Source organism: Falco punctatus, assembly GCF_963210335.1.
Source record: "Falco punctatus genome assembly, chromosome: 3".
NCBI classification, from domain to species: Eukaryota; Metazoa; Chordata; class Aves; order Falconiformes; family Falconidae; genus Falco; species Falco punctatus.
This window is the reverse complement of record NC_137582.1, coordinates 110,493,706-110,516,534: the sequence shown is the minus strand read 5'-3', so window position 1 is coordinate 110,516,534 and position 22,829 is coordinate 110,493,706. Positions and strand designations below refer to the sequence as shown.

At 46.4% G+C, this 22,829-nt stretch overlaps 1 protein-coding gene across 1 annotated transcript in view; it reads right to left on the bottom strand.

Moving 5' to 3' along the window:
• The window catches only part of PAX7 (paired box 7), a 125,034-nt gene that overhangs the window by 31,601 nt on the left and 70,604 nt on the right, over nucleotides 1-22,829 (bottom strand). Inside the window, exons 7-8 of the mRNA XM_080379489.1 lie at nucleotides 15,472-15,637; nucleotides 14,684-14,883 (exon numbers count right to left, since the gene is read on the bottom strand). Coding sequence (XP_080235615.1) covers nucleotides 14,684-14,883; nucleotides 15,472-15,637 — 366 coding nt within the window. The remainder of the gene's footprint in view (nucleotides 1-14,683; nucleotides 14,884-15,471; nucleotides 15,638-22,829) is intronic.

Here is a 22,829-nt window from a genome sequence, read left to right as displayed (position 1 = left end):
ATTTCTGGACACTGTTACAAACCAGCGTGTGTGAAAAAGGGAATGAGAAAGAGGGAAAAAGACTCAGACTCTAGCAAAATACTTGTTCCAATAAAGACAAAATATATGTCTCCTTAGTCCAGGGCACTCAGTAGAGTGGGATTCAGTTTTTCTAGGGGTCTGACCCATTTTCTGAAGATTCCTGTCTCTCTGCACTCGTCATGTAGAGCATCTAAAATGACTAAGCCCCTAATGGAGTGTGTTAGTTAAGAGGAATGAATTTGTGTGATACTGTGCTTTGTTACCTTTAAACAACGACAGTCTGAAAGGGAGAATTACCACAGCATGACCATGTGGCCTTCAAGATTACCAAAATCATGCTAGCATAGCTGTTACTGGTCGAGAACCCACACAAGCTGACTGACGTACTTAGCAGCAGCCAGACCTCGCAGAGCTCACAAACCTCATCAGAGCCCACCTCCAAAGGCTCAGGCCAGCTCAGATGATGAAAATGCTCCCTTGATCCCAAATCCTTATTTTTTTTGTACCATATCATCCTCAGCTGGACATTTGTGTCACTGTAGATCAGCAAGAAGATGCAGATAGTTCAGAACTGCACCATAGCAGCCGTGCTGGGAGAACTGGGGGCTTTGAAAGTTTCTGACTCTACTTTCTGAGTACGCATCTTTGCTTGAAAGTACTGTCAGCATGACAAGTGCTGGAGGTGAAGATCTGCAACTGTTCCAGGCCATGATCCCACCGCAAGAGATGGAATGGACAGAACCTAATGCATTCCAATATTCTACTTTTTTCACCCCTAACTTTGCCTAGGCTTGAACGGGACTAGAGCACATGACGACGGGAGCATTTAGGGGAGCTGGGAATTAATCAAGAGGCACCCACCTGTCAGGCTGGTATCTGGAACTAAATGGAAACACTTGCTAGTGCTTGACCTCTCGCCCTCCAGACAAGCCTGCGGCTCTTGAGTGGTTTGAGAAACCCTCTTGCAGGGACTGCAGCTCTGAGACCCCGGGTGAAATAAAGCAAGGGGAGCAGGCAAGGAGAGACACAGGAGCTGGGTTATGAGCAGTGGGGGAAGGAGGAAGAGGCTGTAGCTGGTGGGATTGATGGGGAGACCGGCAATCTCCTGGCATAGCTGGGAGAATGTAGCTGGAGAGCTGGTGTAATGACACGGACACAGTGGGGAAAAAACAGAGCATGCAGACCAACAGCAAGAGCTGTCTGAGGCTCAGTGCTGTAGGTAAAAGAGGCTGGATAGTAAAAGACACTGGAAATATTTAGAGTCACATATCCCCATGACTTTCCATATATCCCCTGGATGAGATTTGTGATAGGTGAGATATATTTGATACATCAGTGCATGCTGATTAGCAGTCCAGCACATGTTTCAGTGTTAAATCAGCCTTTCTTGTAGTTAATGGAGGCCAAAACTCTGTGCTGATGATTGTTCAAACAGCGAAACCTAAGGCAATGCTAACTCCACTAAACAGCAGAAGAAAGCCCTGCATGCATGCCAAGGGATTTTGAAATACCAATCTTAAAGTATGGGATTAAGATCTTAATTTTTAAAGAGATGTAGGGCACTTGCTCTTTAAAATGCATGAACAGATTCTAAGCTGATATAAAATGGCTTGGCCACTCTGATAACATTGACCTCAGACCCAGATGATGTGACCAGAAAGATGCCACCTTAGTTCTGACTTTCAGATTTTCAGTTTTAGGACTTCTGTGGTGTCTGTGTAAACACCTGTGAGAAGGGAAAGGACAAATACTTCAGGAAAACCAGCCCTTTCCACCAGACCCAATACTGAGGAGAAGAGAGAACAATACAGAACAAGTTCGCAACAGTGCGAAGGGGTTGGGACACCCAATGCCAAGCTGCAGCATCCTATAAGTTTCCACACTCTAACAAGTGCAAGTCAGTTTGCCAGTACAAAAGACACTGATGTTTCCAACAAGAATCTGTTACACCTGCTTCCTCCTCATCTGAAATAAAAACCTCTCCTTTCCTCGGCAGCAGAAGTCACTCAAGCATTGAAGTTACCGAGAGCCTTAAGTCTTGCCTGTGAGAAACCTTAATACTTCAGTTCAGCTCCACCAAAGGCCCCTGGATCTATATGGTATGGACAGAGTTTCTGCTAGAAACCTGCTGGAGCTGGAACACAGACCCTAAAATTCTTTGCATGAAAGATGCCACTTTATAGATGGTCATGGAAATGAGGTAGGGAAAGGGGAATGGATATTCATGGGAGCTGGGCAGAGACTGAGAGCTAAGGGAGCAGCTCAGAGCAAGGAATTTATTTGTTTTGAGAGGTATAATGAGCCCGTGGCCTGGTGATGGGAGCAGGAGGACAGAAGTGGCTGCTACAGAAACCAAGGAAGTATTTTCTGCAACTAGTGCCTGCTTTTTCTTCTTCATTGCTCCAAGCAGTGTTGACTAAAATCCCTAGGGAGAGCTCAGAGCCTCTGGTGCTGTACAGAAATGTGGCTGAACCATGTTTCCTTGGTCTAAAAACCTGGAGCTATGGATTGCGCTGCAAGCAATGCTTTTATGGAGTCTCCAATGCAAGGAAGATCAGGAAACAGCATGGATCCAGCCAAGGATGCAAAAATGTCTGGGACACAACAAGTAGCTAAACTGAACTCCTTAGAATACCTGCTCTGTCTGGCACTGAAACACCTTGGTCCCTGGGAGAGCAAAAGGCACTGTGAAACCATGCCACGAACTAAGGCAGAGCAAATTCCTGTAGAAGCAGGCAGAACCATGTCCCTTTCTCACTGCAGCGTTAGTGGCCACCTCCAGCCCAGCTCTCCTGCATCGCTGACCTGCTCTCACCGCTGCTGTTCGTTTTTAGGGAACCCTGTGCCCCCCTCCTCGCTGCAGCCTGCAAGTCCCATAGCAGGAATCGGTGCCCACCTGGGGTGGCTCCTGCCCTGTCTGCCAGGCCGGAGCAGGGCAGAGATGCTATTAGCAGCACGCATGGCCCAGAGCTTCATTAGAGCTGGTGGACCCACGCCCAACAGAGCTGCTGAATCCGGTGTTGGCTTTTAGGGTCGGGGAGACCCCATGTGGCTCCTAATTCAGGGCTGGATTTGTGCTCAGCTGTGCACTCTAATCGCTAATTAAAGGTTTGCCATCATCCTCCAGCAGCTGTTAGTGTCCTACAGGTCGATCCCCAAGCAACACTCTGCTGAGCCAGAGCTGCCAATTGGAAAGTTCATTGGATGGGCAGTGTCCAACCCCCTCCCCAATACACCCAGGTATTTATTTCCTCATCAGAAAAAGGTTGCAACATCAGACAATGCTCTACTTTGCACCACTTCTTCCTTTCCTGCAGTCAGCCCCCAAATATTTCTTGCTTTTCCCCTCTCATTCATTCTTTATTTTCCTTTCTTTTCTTTTCTTTTTTCTTTTTTTTTTTTTTTTTTGAATGAAAAAATGTTATTTTGTGCCTCCTGAGCCTTGCCGGCTGGGCTCGGCGTCTGTATCAGCTGGAGGAGCTTATGAGCCTCGTCTCCTCGGATTTAGACTGAAATTTTGATTTTCTGCCGCGCTCAGATAATGTGGAAATCCTGTTCCCCGATATTTACTGTTTATCAGTGCAGCACAGCGCAGTTCTGGGGGGAAGGGAATCTCTCCCTCCGTGTGTCCCCCCTCGCTCCCCTCCACCCCCTATCCTGCATGTTAATAGAGTTTGTCTTCCCAGCAAAAGCTGCAACAATAGCCTAATTACAGCTAGTGGAGGGGAAGGGGAACTCCCTGGCAAAGAGGCTCTGTGTTTCTGGATGAACTCTGATCCCTGTCCCCATCACCTGAGCCAGCCAGAGCACAGGGCTGGTCCCTCAGCCTGTCAACCACCTGTCCCCCTCTAGGCCCACTCCTAAGCCAAGCTTTGTCGTCTCAGGCAGATCCCAAGTCCCCTCCAGCTTTATGAAGTTGGGGATGGAGAAGTGCAGGAGCACGGTGAGCCATGCCATGTCTGCTTTCCCCCAGCTCCTCACCTGGATTAAGCAGTCCTGTCTTGCATGTCCAAGCCAGGTTGCCCTCAGCACGATGGTCTGAGGCCACTTCCCTGTCCCTTTCGCATTGTGTTTGTCCTGGAGGGATCCCATGTGTTTGGGGACACCCCTGACAACCTGGCTGCAAGCACAGTCCCTTTCCAAGGCATGTATCCTGCTCCCCAATGTGCCAACCAACACGCACACCGAGTCCTGCATCCTCCAGTGAGGATTAGCATCACTGAGCCCTTGCAAACTCACTCCTGAAAGCAACCTGAAGGCAAGAAGGGAAAGGAGGGGGACACCTCCTTGCATGACATGAACTAGGCAAGAAAAATAAAACAATCATAAAAAATCTGGGGCTCAGCAGCAGGGGAACAGCTCTAAGGACCACTTAAGTGGCCTGTGGTGCATAATGCCTTGCTATTAATGAGGCCTGCTGCCGATCCCTAAAAGGATTGGTTATTGTCAGATAACATACAGGGCTTTCTCTCTCCCCTCCAGCCCCTTGTGGGGAAGGCAGGCATTTCCCTGTGGTTGGGATTGAGCTGAATAATGTCCTGGCCACCTGCAAATGCATTGGGTTTTCTCTGCAACTGCATAATTAGAGGTAGCATTGGGGTAAGGTGGCAAGGTAGCACAGCATGTAGAAAGAAGGGAAAGAAAAACGGGAAAAAGAGGGGGGGTGTTAAAGAAAAAAAAAAGGGTGGGGGAAAGAAATGGAAAGGGAGACAGGAAACATGATAAAGCTCAGCCAGGCACTCTCTGCTCGGCTGTTCTCTGTGCAGCTTGGCTGTTGGCTGGCTCTTCTGGTTTAAAGTGACTCCGCTTCTTATGGAAACGGAGAGGCGGTATTAAAAAAAAAAAAAAAAAACCACCCAAGACACAGAGAGCTTCCTTATCTCATGGAGACAGTTGTCAGGAATCACTTTGACTGAGTCGTTTTGTCTCCATGCTTTTTTTCCGCTGTCAAGCAGGCCTCAGGACATGGATCAAAGGAGAGGCGCCGAGCGCTCGCTGAAACTTCTGATCCCTTCTCGGTACAGACGCACGAGTGGCAGACAGCTCTCCTCCACATCAAATGGAAGGAGAGAGGAGAGGGAGGAAGAAGGGAAGGGAGTGGAAGAAGGGAAGGGAGTGGGAGAAGAAAAGCTGGGAGAGACATAGAGAGAGGAGGCTGTGAGGGGCTCTCTCTGCCGCTCTGGATCTCGGGGGAAAGAGAGACAACAGCAGACTTTGCCTTCCTTCTTCCCCATTCCGCATCAGGAGCGTCCCTCCGCCAGTGTCCCTCTGAAAGGGCAGCTGGAGGGACGTGTGGGGCATACAGCAGTGCAAATATTCCCCCAGACAAACAGGTGAGCTCCCCACAGGGCCTACCTCAACCCAGGCTTGGCCCCACATGTCGGTGGGTCCCAGACCAAGCATTGCACTGAAGAGCTGTGGTGAGCAGCGTGGGCTGCTCAGACATCCCTATGTCGGCTCTGCACTGGCTTGGTGGGTGAATTCCTACCCCAAAACAACCCCCTTGGTGCCAGCCTTGCCTCTTTCCCTCTCTTAAACCAGTCCCTGTGATTTTCTTGTATCTGCTTGGCAAGCAGCTCCCCACCCTTTCCCCTACGTGGCTCACAATTCCCTTTCAGGTACTTATTCCCTGAAATAAGATCCCCCTCATCTTCAAACTGGATAGGCTTAAGGGCTGACTCCAGCTTACTGCAGCGAGCTAAGACCCTCCGCACCTTTGATCACTTTACTACTCACACACCCCAGACCCTGCTAGGATTTCTGATCTTCAGCCCCTGCTGTAAATTGATCTCGTGCACGCCTGTCTGATGGAGGCAAGAAGCAGCATCTTGCAGCAGGAGGCCTTGCTGCACCCAAGCCATCTTCCCTCACATCCACCACTGTGCGAGGGGGAAGCTCCCGTGCGGCATGCACCCCACAACCCAATAGCCCCCCATTAGTGCTCGGTTGTGCACGCAGCTGTATGCCCTCTCCTTTGCACTTCGCACGCTCCCTGTGCACTACAGAAGCCCCCGCGCAGCCCTGTAACCCCAAACTGCTCAATGACGTACTGCACAGCCATATGCTGCTCCCCTCTCCGCACGCAGCGGATCAAGAGAGCTGGCAAGATGAACGCTCTGCAAGCTGATGCGATACCCAGACTCCCTTCCATCTCACACAAAAGACCAGCGCAGCATCTTTTTAGGGTACATCTCCCCCATAAGCCTCTCCTGATGCTTCAGGACCTAATAGCTCTTCTGAGCAGTCCTCCAGAATGCTCCAGAGATGGATATAGCCCCCGCCACGTCCTCCCTGTCCTCTTAGTCCCAAAATGACCTGCTCACAACTTGCACCCCAAGATGCTGCAACCTATCTGTCAGCAATCCCAGCAGCTGGCTGGCTTTGGGATGGGAGCGAATGTGGATTTCTGTTGTCGTTAGCACACAGATGATGAAGCAAACAGAAAATAAACTGTACAGAATAATGACCCCTTTCAAAATGCATCCATTAGCTCTGGGAAAGCTGGAGATCATGGCATATCCCCCTAAAATGATTGAGCAATGCACAATCTTGTGTCCATCTTCAGTGTGTAGTGTTCCCTGAGGTGGTGCAGGCTTGAGACTTGCAAGGACAGCAATAGGCCCACGTACACCTGCGATACACTGTCCCACTCCCTTTCCCAGCATGGGATCTCTGCTGTTCTGTCACACCCACTGAAGTTAAAACACTTTCCACAACCCTTCTTTGTGGGAAAAAAAAAAAAGAGTGAGGCAGGTTGGGGTTAGTGCCTGATCCACTGCGAAGTATGTTGCTGTAGATTTTTCCTATCATAGATGGCTTTTCACAACCAGGGCACAGCTGGAGCACAGCTGTTACACCATTGCTAGATTTTAATAGGCACACACAACACATGGGCACACACACTGGTGTGTACACGCAGAATGTGCACGCAGAACATCGATGCCCTTGTGCACACAGGCGTGCGAGAGCACGCGTGCATGCCCCTGCCTCTGAATCCTAATTATTCCTTTTATTGCATTCCTCCCTTTTAAGCTTCCCCTCTATCTCACTTCCCTCATTCCAGGGCTGCCTTTCCCTGCTGTGGTCCCTTGATTCCTCTCACGGCTCAGCACCAGCTCCCTAGTCCCTGGGTTATTGCAGCTCTTCGAGCCATGCGGTGAAACACTCGCCTCTGAATGCCAGAGGTCGCTCAGAAATGCCAGTCACCAGGCTGGATGCTGCATTAATTGCTAATCTCTCATTTTCTCTATCCGCCCTGCCTGCCTTGTCTCGAGTTCCCTTATTTAATCATAAAGCAGGGCAAATCCTGCATTTGAATTCTCCAAGTCTGTGTCTCCTGGCCAAGTCCCTCTTACCCTCCGTGGTGTAGAAAGGAGACAGGACCCAGAGGAGAGGTGCTTCAGCAGAGCTGAAAGCCCCACCAGTCCTGTCTGGATTTCAGCAGGAATTACAGCCCCTGCAATGCCTGTTCCATCCACCCTGCTTTGGCTTTGCTCCCACCACCCCATAAGTGGGTAGCAGGGTCTGGGTGGGAAGGGATATTTAAAGATTTATGGGTACAGATTTCCATGTCTTAGTCCAGGGTATGTTAAATACATGCTCCCTGCTCCACCGTCTGGGGGCTTATCAGACACTTTCACACCTCCCTCCATTTCTTCTTCCTGCTGTCATCAGTCTCGTCATTCTCCTCAGGTGGTTTGGTTTTTTTTCCTGTATTTCTTCTCCTATTTTCTCCTTATTCCCCTTTCTCCCCAATTTGTCTACTTCTGACACTTGAGTTTACAAATAGTGCAGTACCACAGGGGCTGACCCTGGACCCATCAAAGGGAATGACAAAGCTCCTATCGAATTCAAGGCTCAGGAACCAACTATTTGCTCTGAAATCTTTCAGTGTTTCTAATATTTTAATATCACAGTAATATACACAGAGAACAATGTCTGGAGTGGAAATCACATAGGAATAAATGCAATCTGTGCCACCCAGAGCATTAGAGTTAGGGTTAAGGTAATAAGATTCTGGTTTAGTTGTTTCTAATCAGGTTTCAGTGGGACCAGAGCATCCAAATCCATCAAGGAAACTCATGAAACCTCAAGACTGACAGAAAGTGAATTGGCCCATCAGATATGAATTTCCCCCTTCCCACTCTACTCCTTTGTTCACAGAAACAGAGTCATTAGGAATCAGGGAAATAAATACGTATCTATTTTCACATGAGAAAAATGTTCCATTCTCCCCTTTTCCCGTTGCTGGGAGCAGAGGCGTCTAATTGACAAGAGCAGATGGGCTTTGTTTGGTTAAATAAAAAAAAAAAAAAAGAAAGCAAGAAACTTTAGTGGAAAAACTACCAGCTTTCCTGGGACACATAGGTTAAAAGTTTAGAGAGATGGAGCTGCATTTGACACCAAGTGAGGGAAAACGCCAACGCAGTCTCAACAGAGCCAGTTTCTCCCAGAGAGAAACCCGGAGCTCCCATGCCCCCTTTCCATCCCCCTGGCAAAAAATGGACACGGATTTTAGCACATGTTCACCTCCTTCTCCAAAAATGCTGTGTGCAATCTGCCGCAAGGTCGTGGGGAGGCTGAAGACAGCTCACTGGGAAAGAAACAGGGTGCGAGGAATAATTGCGATGCTGAAAAGGGACAGCAGCCACTTTCTGAAGGGCAGACACTTCATTTGAGGGAATCATGGTCCTCTAGAGAGATGGGGCTGCAGGGGGAACGTGGAGGAGGCAGCATGGGGGGAAGAGGGCAGAAATGACGTGAAAAAAACTGGAGTGGAAAAGGAGGGTAGGAGAAAGTGGAAAGAAAGAGGGAAAAGGGAGGTAAAGGAACCCAGGAGACAAGGTTAAAGAAAAGCCCTCGTGTGGGGTGGCACCCAAGAGCGTCAGAGGTTAAAGAATATTAAAAGAACATGTTCCTACACTAAGATAAGCCGGAGAAATGAATCCTTATCCGTCCAAAACCAACCCTTTAAAATTCGAGCGAGAGAAGGGTCTCCTTTCAGGGAAACGGGGAATCCTTAATGCTTCCTCCCTCAGCAACTGTAATGCCAGGATGTTCCCAATCTGCTTTGAGGGATGGAAAGATTAAGAATAATAAAAAAATTGCAATAAAATATGTGTGAACGAGGGGGTAATTGTGGACAAATGCAGCATTCAAATTCATTTTTCAGCTCTTTTACACACCATTTCAATCTTATTTTCTGCTTGTTAATGAGATCTTGTTGGTTGGGGTGGGCACGGCTGCCCAGTATCGCTTGGGTAATTGCACATAATTTTCTCTCTACTAGTGATTTGCATCAGATTTTTTTTTTCTAATTCTTTGCTATTTAAACCCCCTCCTCCCTTTCCCCCTCCCCCCCAAATCTCATCCTCTCCTCCCCCTCTTTCTTCCCCTCCCCTTCTCCTGGCCCAGCAAGACTCATTTTGAATGCTTATTATAGGCACAGTGTCTCCGACAAAAAAAAAAAAAAAAAAAAGAAAAAAAAAAAAGAAAGAAAAAGAAAAAAAAAGAACCAGACAGAAGGGATCCGTGTCACTGAAGGAAGGAGCGCTGTCTCGCTGGAGCCAGACACCGCAATGCCTGCTCCCCTCTCACCAGCTAACATCGTGTCCTTCCCAGTTGCCAGGTTTTCCCCCCAAAAAAGGGCTCAGCTGGGTCTTCTCATTCTTCTGCCAGGATCAGTGTGCCTCTGACAGGGATTCAGATGATCTCTAATCCCACCTCAACGAGGCTGAGGAAAACCTGGTAACCTGGATGGTGGAAGAGAATGGAGCCCTGGGATGATGTCAGGAAAAACAGAATTGTGCTATGGTTGTACAGACTAAGAAGATCTCTGAGTTTAGAGTGTAAATTTGTTGGCAGAGCCTGACCTGTGCCTCAGGTGTCCCTCCGGGAACACTATCAAGAAATGGTGATAAACCAGAAATTGTAAAATTTGGCTCCAACCTTCAGATACTGCCACTACACTGGAAATGAATTTGCTCATGGAGCAAAAAAAGCCAGTGAAAGCCCTGAGAAAATTAAAGCAACAAATACAAGATTGTGAACAAGTTTCTCTTGGCTCTTCATATTTCTGGAATTGTCTTAATCTCTGGGTGATCCTGTGGGTTTGTTAAAAGATTCAAAGGTCTCAGAAATAACATGTTATGAAAGTACAGAAACACCTGACTCTTAACTATATCTTAGTATGTTCTCCAGCTACACAGGGGCCACCTGCAACAAACTAATATTCTTTTGCTTTTGAAGAACGCCTTGCACAACTTGAACATGCTACAGGGAATGGTCAGACACATTTAAGATACAGACCTGGGTCTAAAAAGGCTGCAGAAATTTTAGGAGGTGAAGCAGTGGGCAAAATGCTCCTAAAAACCACAAAGACATTTTAAAAGGCAGAAGAGATGTGCTAGAGATGAAAGCAGCCCAGAATACAGTATGGTGCTACTTCTTTGCCATTTGAAAAGCACCCGGGGATCCTCTCATCATCACAAATGGCAGAGGCAGAGTCAAATGTGGCCCTCACTTTTCTCTTTATGTTGACTTGTAATGTACTGCTTAATTCACCTAATTTCCTCCCACCTCAGCCTGCACTGCAGCATACACATTTCTTGAAGGACTGTCAGATGCTCCTCAGGACGTAATGGGGCTTAATACTGAGATAAGCACTATTTTGTGCTATTTGTCACAAGCCTTATCCCAGCCACAGTGAGGGGCACTACTCAGCTAGCACAGGCCTGAACTTCAAAACCAAGAGATGCAAAGTTTGTTCTCGTTGACAGTGTGAAGCAGGAGCTAGCTGAGGAAGCCTTGGTGCCTGGCCTTGTCCTCATTGAGGTTGATAGGTATTCTCAGAGAAATGGGAAATTATTCCTATGTGGGATGAAAATGAGTTGGAAATATTTACAATGTATTTATGAGATCCCACCCACCCACACTTGTTTTTACAACCCACTCTTGTGAGAAATGACGAGACAGAAGCTCCAGGGCTGGAAATCATACTCTGTATGACTGCTAACCGGTTACTCACTCTTCAAATTTAACTTTGCTTCAGGAGTCCACATCTTTGCTGAGTTTTGGCACAGGCATGACTGCCAGCCTGGAGGCAGTTATGAGCCACTGAGTCAGCCCAGCTGAATCTGTGACAGCTGCTGCTAACCCACACGACCTTTGGGGAGCAACGGCAACCTCACTGCTGCACATTCTGGCTCCCCAGTACCGAGCTACCTTCTGATCATCCATGACTGCTGCAGCCACCAAGTGCATCCTGACAGATGCAGGGTGACTCATCTGGCTGCAGCTGGCCAGCCTGTGAAGTTGACTTTCTCAAACAGGCAACAGTCAGAGCAAAATCTCTGTCTTAAAAAGGCTGCTCCAGCACAAACCCATCACAAATCACTGCTCTGGTTACCCTAAGGTCTCTCGCTAAGGTCTAGGAATGAGTATGACATGAAAGATCATGCCAGGTAGTGGTTTAATCACATGGGACTATCCATTGTACAACCAAGTTGGTGTTCTTTTATGAACTGTCACAAAAAACATCATCACGGGATGAAGTAGCTGAAGACAAAAACTCCCAGCTGACCTCTCACTCCTCAGGTCTGGAACAGAGGCAGGACAGCCTTGACACCGGGGAAAGCGCGTGGGAAATGCTTTGGGGATCCAGCAGCAGAGCTGGACAGGCACAAGGCTTCGTGTGCCTCAGGCTGGAAAACAAGTGAGAAATGGGCCATTTCCCAAGTGAAGGCTGGGTAAAACTTGCAGCGGTGTCTGCTCATTCTGTCAGGAGGGGGAGGACTAAAGTACGTGTGTGCGTGGGGGACTGAGCCCACAGTGGCCAAACGTAATCCCCTTTTCTCTGTTGTGAGAATGGAAATGCCACACTTCTCCTCTAGAATTTCAGCTGCCAGCACCGAGCCCGTCTGGTGGATTCTGGCTGGGACACCCAATCCTGGGGTAACTGGATAGCATGCCGAGCGGCAGCAAATGCTGGGAGCTCTTGGCCAGGCTGGCCCCCACCTCCTTGTCTAAACTGCAAAGAAATCTCCCTCCTGCTGCTGCTAAGGGATGAAACCAGAGAACTGTCTGTTTGCAACTCAGACAAACTGCCATCATTTTAAGTTCCCAATTCTTTTTCCTGTCTCCTGAACTCCCTCCATTCCTGCAGTTGGTATTTACCCCTGCAGAGAGCAACCAGATACCGCAGATAGCTGGACAGGAGGATGAGAGGATTGAGGTGCAATGGGTTTTACCTGTAATGTTGGGGAATAGCTGCATTATGCACGGAGAAGCATCCCATACTGAGACCTCACAAAACTCTTAGCCACGCCAGTACATAAAAGAGGACATCTAAGAGTTCTCATGCGTGCTGTTAGGAGTATTTCGTGCATCCCTCCACTAGGAACAGCAGAGGGCTTAGGAAGGCAGGAAGGTAGCATGATAAGTAAATATAAAGCAGTCATAAAATAACCTGGGTTAGCCTTTCTATACACAAAAGAAATAGAAGAATTTATATGCTGATATCTTGGCCCTCATATGATTAAAAGCATTAGGAAAATGGGAATCTCCCCTTCTTGGGGGTGCAAAGCTGTCTTTTCTTCAGGTCTGCCAGATAATGTATCCTCTTTTTCCCATACAAAGGGCTTATTGGCTCAGGACTCTATCTTCCCCTAGCCTGAGCCTGGGGGCAGGGTAATTTGGGATAGGGATAAGCATAGAAAAAGCGTTGGTCTGGTCATTTCAATGAGCCTCTGATTTAGTGAGCAGGACTAGTAAGTAGATGATGAAGCTACAGAAATGGAAATTGCATGATGGACCTGTATATGTCTACTGCTTGTGCAGCTTATCACACAGATCTCATCCTTAACTTATTCTATGGTGCTAAATTGCACTTGTGATAATCTGAATTAATCACGTGCCCTGGACCATCTAACCTGCAGTCTGCCTTTGAATTCCATACTATATGCCTATCTCCCAAGCCCAGTGCTATTAGAAATCCCTTGTCAGAAAGATGTCTCCCTATTTCCCCCACAAATTACACTGTTTGAGGCAATATTCAGCCTCATGCCAGTCACACTTTTACATTTTCCATCTCGTGACCATTCAAAGCTAGAAGTGGGATTTTTATACCATTTCAGAGAAGCTGCAAAATTTCCCTCTTTCCATTGACACTCAATGTGTGTTTTCACACTCGAGAGATCACAAGCTATTGGACCTTAAAATCTATATACCTCTCTGATGTCCCCGTTTATTGGACTCCTCTCTAAACAGTTGTAGCCTTTTCATTTCAGATGCCTACCTAATTTCTCCTTGTAGTTTCAAATTATTTTGCACTTCCTGTCTTAAATAGTGTTACTGGCCACTCTGAAACAACGGCTAAAGCACGCTTCATACGTCTCCATATATCACAAGTGACTGACAGCAAAAGTAAAATGCATTTGGTACCCCTTCAGGATGGCAGGCGCCACCTGAATATGAGTCCTTGCTGTTAATTTTAAGTGTACAATACGTGCCTTGTTCCACTTAAAAGCAAATGTGCATTTGGAAAACAGATTACATCAGGTAAATCAAAGAGAAGGTTGAAGGCTTTATCTAATGAGGTGACAGACAATTAGAATTCTTATCCCAGGACAGTGATAGAGAGTGGGCTGTATTCTCAGGTGGCATACATCCTGGCATCTCCACTGACTTCAGTGGAGCTCACTGGCTGGGAACGTAAGTCCGCTGCCATAACACACACATAGCACAGGCTCTGCTCTCTCTAGACCTGCTGGTGCTGGAGGCTTTAACCTCTCTGCACTGCTGAGGCTTGCTTCTCTGTCACATGCAGCACTGAAAAGCAATGTACACAATTGGCAGCAATCTGATCAAACCTGGGACTGGGCACTTCAGAAGGCAGCTGCGCTGAGGCTTAGAGCACGGGTCCCAGAGTCAGGTCATGGGCGCTCTATTCTGAGCTCAGGCAGTGATTTTAAAATCAAGGATGTATTACATGGGGAGGCTGTGGCTGTTACCTGGTAAACTTAAAACACACGCCTGTGTGTGAAATATATCTTTTCCTACACCTCTTATTCTGACCTTGTGGAAAGCATTAGCAGAGTTGTTTGCATGACAATTACTTTCTCAAAACTAAATCCTAGATCTACATCTCTGTGTTTTGAGGAAGCTCAGATCTGTGGCACTTTCACGTTCCAGACTTGGACAAGCTGGCTTCAGCTAATCTCTAAATGAGTTGCCCACAAATCATGGACTGCTTCAAAAGGGAGCCTGCAAAAAGCAACTAAAAAGGTCGAGCGTGCTGTCATTAGGCTAATATCCACAATCAAAGGGCCCACACCTGCACTGGAATTTTTTTGGAGGGCTGAGAAGACAAACACCAATGCTTGTATATGTCCTGGTGTTTGTGATTACAGTGTGCTAACCCGAACATAGGAACTAACAGGATAAAAATGCTCTGGCAATACAGTGCTGAGCTCAGGATAGAGATACTGCTGATAAATTAACTAATTGCTTTAACTAGGCTGCCTCCAAGAATTTGTGACAATAACAATAACTCCCTTGTTAACCATAATACACTGTGATAGCCTGAAGCTTGCCCTGTTCTCAAAGGATCTGAACCAGCCAAATACTGTCAGCCAAAGAAAGAGAATGGAAACGGGTCACATACCTGTGGAGAGAGGCCATTGCTAACAGGATTCATGTGGTTGGCAGGAGCTGCTGCATTCATGAAACTGTCCGAGTAGCTGGAGAAGCTGTGTCGGGCCCCATAGGCAGAGCCGGTGTCAGCAGCGGCGGCTGCAGCAAGCCCTCCCTGGTGCATGGTGGATGGCGGCAGGGGCTGGGGTCTGTGTACAGTGCTTCCCCCATCTGTGGAGAGAGCATTCAGAGGTGAGCAGCGGTGGGGTGTTACAGCTGGGACTGTGCGAAGCACGGATTGATGGTATGCCTGTCCTGATCTCAGCTTCGGGGTCCCACCACCTCTGTGCTCCAGCTGAACACAAGCATATCATGTGACAGTACAAAATATGCAAACCTGGGATGAAATATCATCATTTTCTCTTAACAGACAGAATCCATAAATTCCTTTGTAAAAACCAAGGGCAAAGCCAACTGGAATTAGCAATACTCCTTCCCTGAACTCCGCTATGGAGTTTTATCTAGAACAAGAGATCACCTACATGATACTCACTTTATAACGATCTGCTGCTCATCACTTTAAAGCTGAGCAGCACTACAGTCATGAGACAACATTGGTCCAGCAGAAAGGACCATGAGACAGAGGAGAAAACTGTGGAGTTTCCATTGACTTGAGGAAAAACCTGGTCTTCCCAACTAAAGAAAAACCACCTATATATTACAAGAGCCTCAGTGGGATGTCACAGATCAGAAAGCGAAGGGACAACGGGATGATGCAGGGCAAGAAAAGAGGAGCAGCGCAGGCAAATGGGTGCTCACCTTGGGAAATGGTGGTTGTTGGGTAGGTGGAGTCCGGCAGCTGGTACGGGGGGAGAGTCGGCATTCCTGTAGGCGGGAAGCCCCCCGGCAACAGGTGATTGAAAGCTGCAAGCTGGTTCGCTCCCGCTTGTTTGCGCCATCTCGCTCTTCGGTTGCTGAACCACACCTGATGGGGAGAGGAAAGACCACGTGTGAGCTCTGGGCTGCTGATGGAAACACACCTTGAATTACACCACTGGCCAAAAATAGGTTCAAGTTGCTGCCTGACACAGATTTTGTGAGTATTTGTCACCATTCCTCAGTTTCCTTTCTCCCAAATGACAGTACTACTACAGCCCTGTCTCCCGGGTGAAGATACATGCATTTAAAATTGTTACATACTGCTAAGAGCATGGGAGGGTGCTATCAGCCATAGCATGAGATGAAGAGGAATAATTTAGCCTGTGTATTCCGAGAGAGTCCATACTGAATAGATGCATTGCTACCACCTGGCCATTCTGCCTTGTTATCTGACAACTATGTGAATTATGCTGAAGGATTAAGTACCATAATAGCAACACGGCTGCACTGTTAGGAGGGATAAATAGACAGATTAGCATCATGGTTTCTATGTTAGACAAGCTAAATAGATAGAACCACACCGGAGGGAATACAGGGTTTTCTTAGCTTCTCTGTACTGCAGCAAATCACCGTTGTCTGTTGGCTAAGACACGTTCTCCTTGCAAGAGGCACTGCAGTGTGCACTAGAATTGTACTGCAGCCAATTTAAATCTCTGTGCATTAAAATAAACCCAGTATTAATGCATGTGCAAAGCTGGGCTCATGTTTCCTACAGTGCTAGTTTACCTGTAAGACTCAAGGGGAGATTTTTCTAAATGTATTTGACTGCCCTGATGTGTTTTATCATGGGCAATCTCCCTTCTGCATAGTGGAAAGGGCTTCTCAAGCTGTCTCTTGGGCTTGGTTTACTTCATTTAATCAGAGAGGCTCTCAGGCCCGATCCCTGTTTGGGGTTCAGAAGTATGCGGATAAGCTTTCAAGCCAGATGAGAATGCAGCTGCTGGACTTTGTGAGGCCTAAAGGGCTAGAAAACACGATTAAATTTCACAGCAACAAGAAAAAATGGAGCAAAAATCAAGAGTGTAAAGCATTTGGGGGGAAAAATATCCTCCATCAGGCTTCCAAGCTGCTCAGTGTCAGATCAGAAGCTGGGGTTACAAGGGTTTGAGGCACTGCAGTCCAAACTGTCCCCACATCTTGTGAACCAAAACAAAAGTCTCTTCCCTAGATACATCAGAACTTTAGTCTGATGCACCTTGCACTTCAGACATGATCCAAATCTCCAAGTGGGTATCCTTCTCTGGCCTTTAAATTGAGTTTCCCTGTAAAAGGTCACTTGTTAGTTTGCCTTTTTCTTATTGGCACCTGTGGGTGCATACAATTCACTTGGCATGACAAGGCAGCAAGGCAGCATGTTTTCGCTGAGGACTGCTTCTTTAATGGAGTGTTGGCTCTCAGTCCACATGCACTAAAGTGTGCTTGCCGCAAAAACGAGCACGCACTGAGCTTCACACACAGATTTCTGTGAGGTTCTCTGCATCACAGCCTATTATTGCTCTTTCGATGTGTTACTCATCTACTAGTGTGCTGTGGAAACAGTTTGATTAAAACCTGCTAATCATAGCTCTGTGTGACCTGCTGGCAGTGGCTAGGAAGGACCTAGCCCTGCAGAGTCCTTCACTTCACGCTGTTATTTACATCCATGTACAGTGAAAACAAAAAAAACCCCAGTTTTCTTTGGAAGAGTTGGTCTAAATTAAGCCCCCTGAAATGTATACAGTGCTGATGTCAGGTCCTTGGCACCCAACGCATCTTTTTACAGACCTCTTCCTACTGCACTACTGGCTGAAGCAGCATAACCTCTTAGCACCTTCCAAAAGCGTGACAGAAATAGGTCAGCTTACATCCGATCTGCATTGATCAACAAAGTCCATGCAGGTCAGAATCTCTGTGTCCATTTTTGGCACCAAGAGTTGCTAGCAAAATCTAGGACAGAGTTAAGGAGAGAGAAATGAATGAACGTTAAGGTCTGTAGCACTTCACAACTCTTATACAATCCTATCCGTGGCACAGTTTCTAGGAGCAATGAGCAACACAACTTAATAAATAACTTTTTGTTTGCTCTGGTCACGCAAACTGGACAGTCCTGTCTCTTTCTCATGCATGCAAGTATGTGTAATTCATGCCTTGAATTAGGGATACAGAACTTGGCTCCTCCTCTCATATAATTTGCTTCCACTTTCACACTTAAGGTCATAAAAAATGTCTGAATATTTCTGTTAGCTGAACATAAGGAGATAAATAAACCTCCTCTCTCCAGAGAAAAAGGCCCAGTCCCAGGCTGGAAGAGGTTTCACTCCAAAAGAAAGGATCTCAGTGCTGAGAAGAACATATAAAATTCAAACACCTGAAGGGAAAACATAACCAAGCAGCTATGAATGCAGGAATCAAAAGGGAAAGAAAAATTGAAATTGAACTCCAAGAATGTAAAGGCCATTCTAGTGATTTCTGACACACTTCTGACATCGCAAAGGGTGGGAAAGTTCCTTTTTTATAACCAAGAGCCAGATGCTGGCAAATCCACTCAGGATTAGAAGTTCAGAAGAAACATGTGGAGCAAGATGCTGTAGTACGGGACACGTTTCTCCAACATCCCTGCAAGCACTCAGCTCCCTTGTGGTGGTTTGTCAGTTGGCTTGGCTAACATATGATCAAAACAACTTCGAAAATATTTCTGTTGTCTTATGTTACACCACGTGAGGTTGTTGCTGTCCATACACCAACATACACGTTTGCATCTGTTGTTCAGAATTAAAGTTCACACATGCATGTATGACTCCTCCTGTCTCGCTTCTCCACATCCAGTTAAGGGTGTGTAGTTCCTTTATTTTTTAGAGGGAGATAAAAGGATGCTCTGGATCCTTTTAAAGCCAGGTAGGGTTGACCAAAAAGGCCTGTGCATTGGCTGTTCTTGGGGTGTCTTGGTCTACAATGGGCACGTGAAGAAAAGAAAGCTAACTTTCAAGACAGTGGACTCCCACCAGAGAAAGTAGTCAGTTCTTAATTATGCTACGGGCACCTTCTGTGACTTCAGGAAAGCTACTGCTTTTCTGATTTGAAGTCAGTGGAAGCATGACTGCATTCGACAAATTTTGCTCCTTACACAACACGGGTATCAGATCACCACCTCTAAATGGAGGATAAAAACCATTTTCCTACATTTTGGTTTATTTCAGCAATCAGCCATCTAAGATAAGAGGCTCTCTTTAACTGCCAGTAGGCACCATGCCCAGCACAGCAAGATCCCTATCTTGGCTGAAGCATCGTATCAAAACAAATAATAAACGATAATAATAGTAAATACACACGCACCAATAAAATTCACAACTACGTGCTTAAATGTAGTGCTTCCTAACAGAGCCTGGCTGGAGAATCCAGCCACAAATACACTGAAACCTTCCACAAAGAAACTGATAGGATTTGTCTTCCCGTGCAGAGGAAGGGACATTTCATGGCCCAAACAGGTTGATTCTACCCCTTATTTATCACCCACAGAAAAAAAGAAGATACATTCCAGCTAATGACGTTAGCAATTCTTTCCTTTCCCCTGCCTTAAAGGTGGCTCAGGCCTTTATGCTTATAAATCGTTTTATTGGTAGTTAAAATATAGAGGCTAGAGAATCTAACTGTAATGCGAGGTGTACTTCAAAGGGAACCTGCTTTCATTTCACAACAGTTAAGGTTTTATCAGCCAGTAAAGATTCCCCCCACCAGAGGATCCTGTTACACCATGTTAAGCCTGGGGTGAAGGCTACGGCTGCTAAAACCAGACTGGTGGGAAGAAGATGAGGAAGAGGAGGAAGTTTTGAAACTGCTGGTCTGCCTGTGGAGACATTGCTCTAGATGCTGCAGGGACTGGGTCACACGATTGTGGTTTTATGCTGGGAGAAATGTAGCCAGCACTTGGGAAAATGGCTGTGTGAAGAACCCAACAGCAGAAAAAAAGCATGTCAGAAACCTCTGCTTTTTCTTAAAAAGACAGGTTCTTCATGATTATTTCTCTGTGCATAGCAAAAAGATCCTGTGCTATGTAAATGTGCTGCTTTCCAAGGGTATGGCAGTGTAATACAGGCCACTGAAGACAACCGTTCGTACTTCCTAATGACATTTGAGGGGTTTGTCCCTGTGAATTGCCTTCCAAAGAACATGTTAAGTAGATGGAAGATGCATTCTAGAAACTGCTCAGCTCTGCTGAGGGAAAGTGGATAGATACAGGAATTCCCTCATGGAAAATAACTCAAAAGAGGATATCCAAGCGGGTTTTCCATGTTCTAGTCATGCCTATCATCCAGGTAAGACCAGAGTCACACACCATGCCACGTGCACCTTGCTCAGTAAGCAAGTATGCTGCTACAAAGAACCTGAACACTAGATGTTCACCGCAGAGGAGCATCACTCCATCTGGTACCTTCACCATCCCCTTCCCAGATGGGAGAGGCAGGCATGGTGAGATTTAAGAAACCTCTCCAATTCATCACTGTCTGCCTTACAGAACCAGCTGATTTCAGAAGAGCCCATCCTCCCGGCCAGATTGGGTTTGGGGCAAAGGTTAGCACTGGTTCTTATTTAACCTGAACGCCTGCACCCAACCCTGCCAAGGGCCAGCTCGAGATGTCCCAGCCACTTGTTCTCAACCAGCAGAGCAGCAGGGAAGGGCTGCAGAGACAGCTGCCTGCCAGGATGGGGCTGGACTGAATTATCCCTGCAGCCTCTGAGATGTGGGTCAGCTCCCACAATTTGTCAGACAAGGAGAGGAAAGGAAGGTCAAAAAGAGCCTCCTGTGGGAAAGAAAGCCTGTTGTGTTCCTGCTCAGCCTAATCAGGACTCGATGTTGGAGAAAGATAGATGGGATAAATGAGCTCATAAATGGAAACAGGGATGGAAAAGCCAAGTCATGCCTTTGCTCTCCTGCAGAATGGAAGAGATGCAACATGTGTTTGCTTTCACAGGCCCAAGAGGTTGCAGAAACCAGGTGGAAAAGTGTCATGTGGCTATTTATGGCCCAAGCACACCAAAAAAATTCCACCAAAGTCAGAGGAGGTCCCTTCCCAGGTTGCACAGAGGCAACTCTGCCAGATCAGGTGCTCTCCACGTTCTCCTTTGAAACAGAGTAGATCCCTGCAGTGCCGTGCCTTGTCCATGCTAGCTATAAATGCTGCAAACCCCCGGCTTCCCAGGAGGCTGATGCAGAAGGTTTGTAGAGAGGAACTCTAGCAGCAACAGTGATGAGAAACCAGGGATCATTATTGCTCCACCTGAATGCCTCCTTTCAGGTGGTGCTGAGAGGCAGCCCTCCCAGACTGGAAAGGATTGAGGCGTTACAATGAGATGGGATCCTGTAAGTCTGCACAGCAGCTGAGTGATGATTACACTTCCTCTGCCAGGTGCTTAGGAGTGCAAATAACACCCATCAGAGACATATAAGCATCGTTGAGGCTACTGAGGTAATTCTTTCCAGAACAAGAGAAAAAGCCCAGGAGAGTGCGCAGATTTTAGGCATGTAGATTTTTATCTGCCTGTGCAGGGATAGGGCTGTACCTAGTGACACTGCCTACAACGCTGAGCCCCTGTCACTTGTGGGTGATATGGTTAAGATAAATATTAAACAAGGTTAGTGGAGCAGAACAAATGACTTTTCACAAATGAGATTATCCAATGAATTTAGCCTATATTTCCCCTGGCATATCCCAGTTCCTGAAGGTGTTAGCTATTTATAACAATCTGTTGAAGAATTTCAACAAACAGTTTGTGGTATGTGGATTTTTTTAATTTTTTTTTTTTGCAAAGCACTTTTTTTTTAAACAAACCATTGTTAACAGTGAAATATTTGTGACATTGATTACTTTTGCCACATTCTTTATCTTTGAATTAATCATGTCACAAACACTTCCTCAAGCAAAAGGCCATCTCTACCTTTAAATGATCATCACAGCATGAACACTTTGTAACTACTAATAAATTTCAGACTCTAGACAGGAAAGCAGGCAGACAGACCTGTCCACTTTCTGACTGAGACAGACTAAGCCCAGGTTTGCACTCGTGGGTTCACAGCTCCAAGCCCAACCCTGTTCAGTAATGCAGCTTTACCACTTACTGTAATATAAGTTCATAATATTTACAAATCTTAAAAAAAATATTATTGTTGATTGAAATAGCTATTGGATACTGAGTGATTGTTTGCAAAGGTTACGTTTTCCACCTCTACATTTTGCAAACTGTGCTTCTCAGTGATTATTCCAGCTGTCAGAGGAAATTCTATTAAAATAAAATTTGAAATAAACCACCTGTTTTACTTACCTGTTTATCTCTTTATAAACCCTATGTCTGAGGATGAATGGGACTTGTGGAAACTGAAAGACATTAGGATGAGTTCACTGCTGTCAGAAAGCAGCTGCAAGGTAGTGTATTTTATGAAGTGCTTTCTCTCCACTTGAACACTTGCTTCTTAGATGGCCAAGTCTTTATGGTGTTAAGAGTTGCATTTAAACATTTTGAAACAGGCTTTGATGTTCACACCTCACAGAGGTGAATGAGATGTTGGAGAGTAGATTTCCCCGCTGCTGTTGTTTGGCTAGAGATAGGCTGGGCTTTAGCAGCAAATCAGCAGCACATCAATTCCTGCTATCAAGATTTTCTTTGCAAGAGAAAAAGCTATGAGCTTTTAAAAACAGCTTAAGCACTACAGGGAAGTGGCTCAAAGATTAAAACACCCTGGCAAACCCTCCTCCTGATTATTATAAACATTTTCCATTGTTGACCAAACAGAATCTCTTTAACCGGCGTCCCAGTAAACAGCAAGCCTCCTTAGCTAGGGAGATTGAGAACAGAGGAGAGCCACGCATGCTGGCTGCTCAAAGCAACGGCACACTTGCTCACTTTACTGGGCACACACTGAGTGGTAGCTCTGCTAGAGTGAGAGGTTCAGCACAAGGCATATGAGCCAAGTGTATGAGAAATATTTTGGTCCATGCCCTCACTGGACTGGAAATTTTCTGATAAAGATTCTTCGCGTAAAACCTCTGGGAGGCCCTATTTGTTTTTAACACAATGGAACAGACACTCTGCTGCTATAAATCAGTGCAACTTCACTGACTTCCATTTAGACCAGCTAAGTGTGCAGTGTTAGACACAACTGCTTCATCCAGGGAACTGGGATCTCGTTCATTGCTTTGGCCTCTGGGCCCTCTGTCCTTTGTAAGGAAATCAAATTATTACCACATTGTGTAGGGGATCCCTTT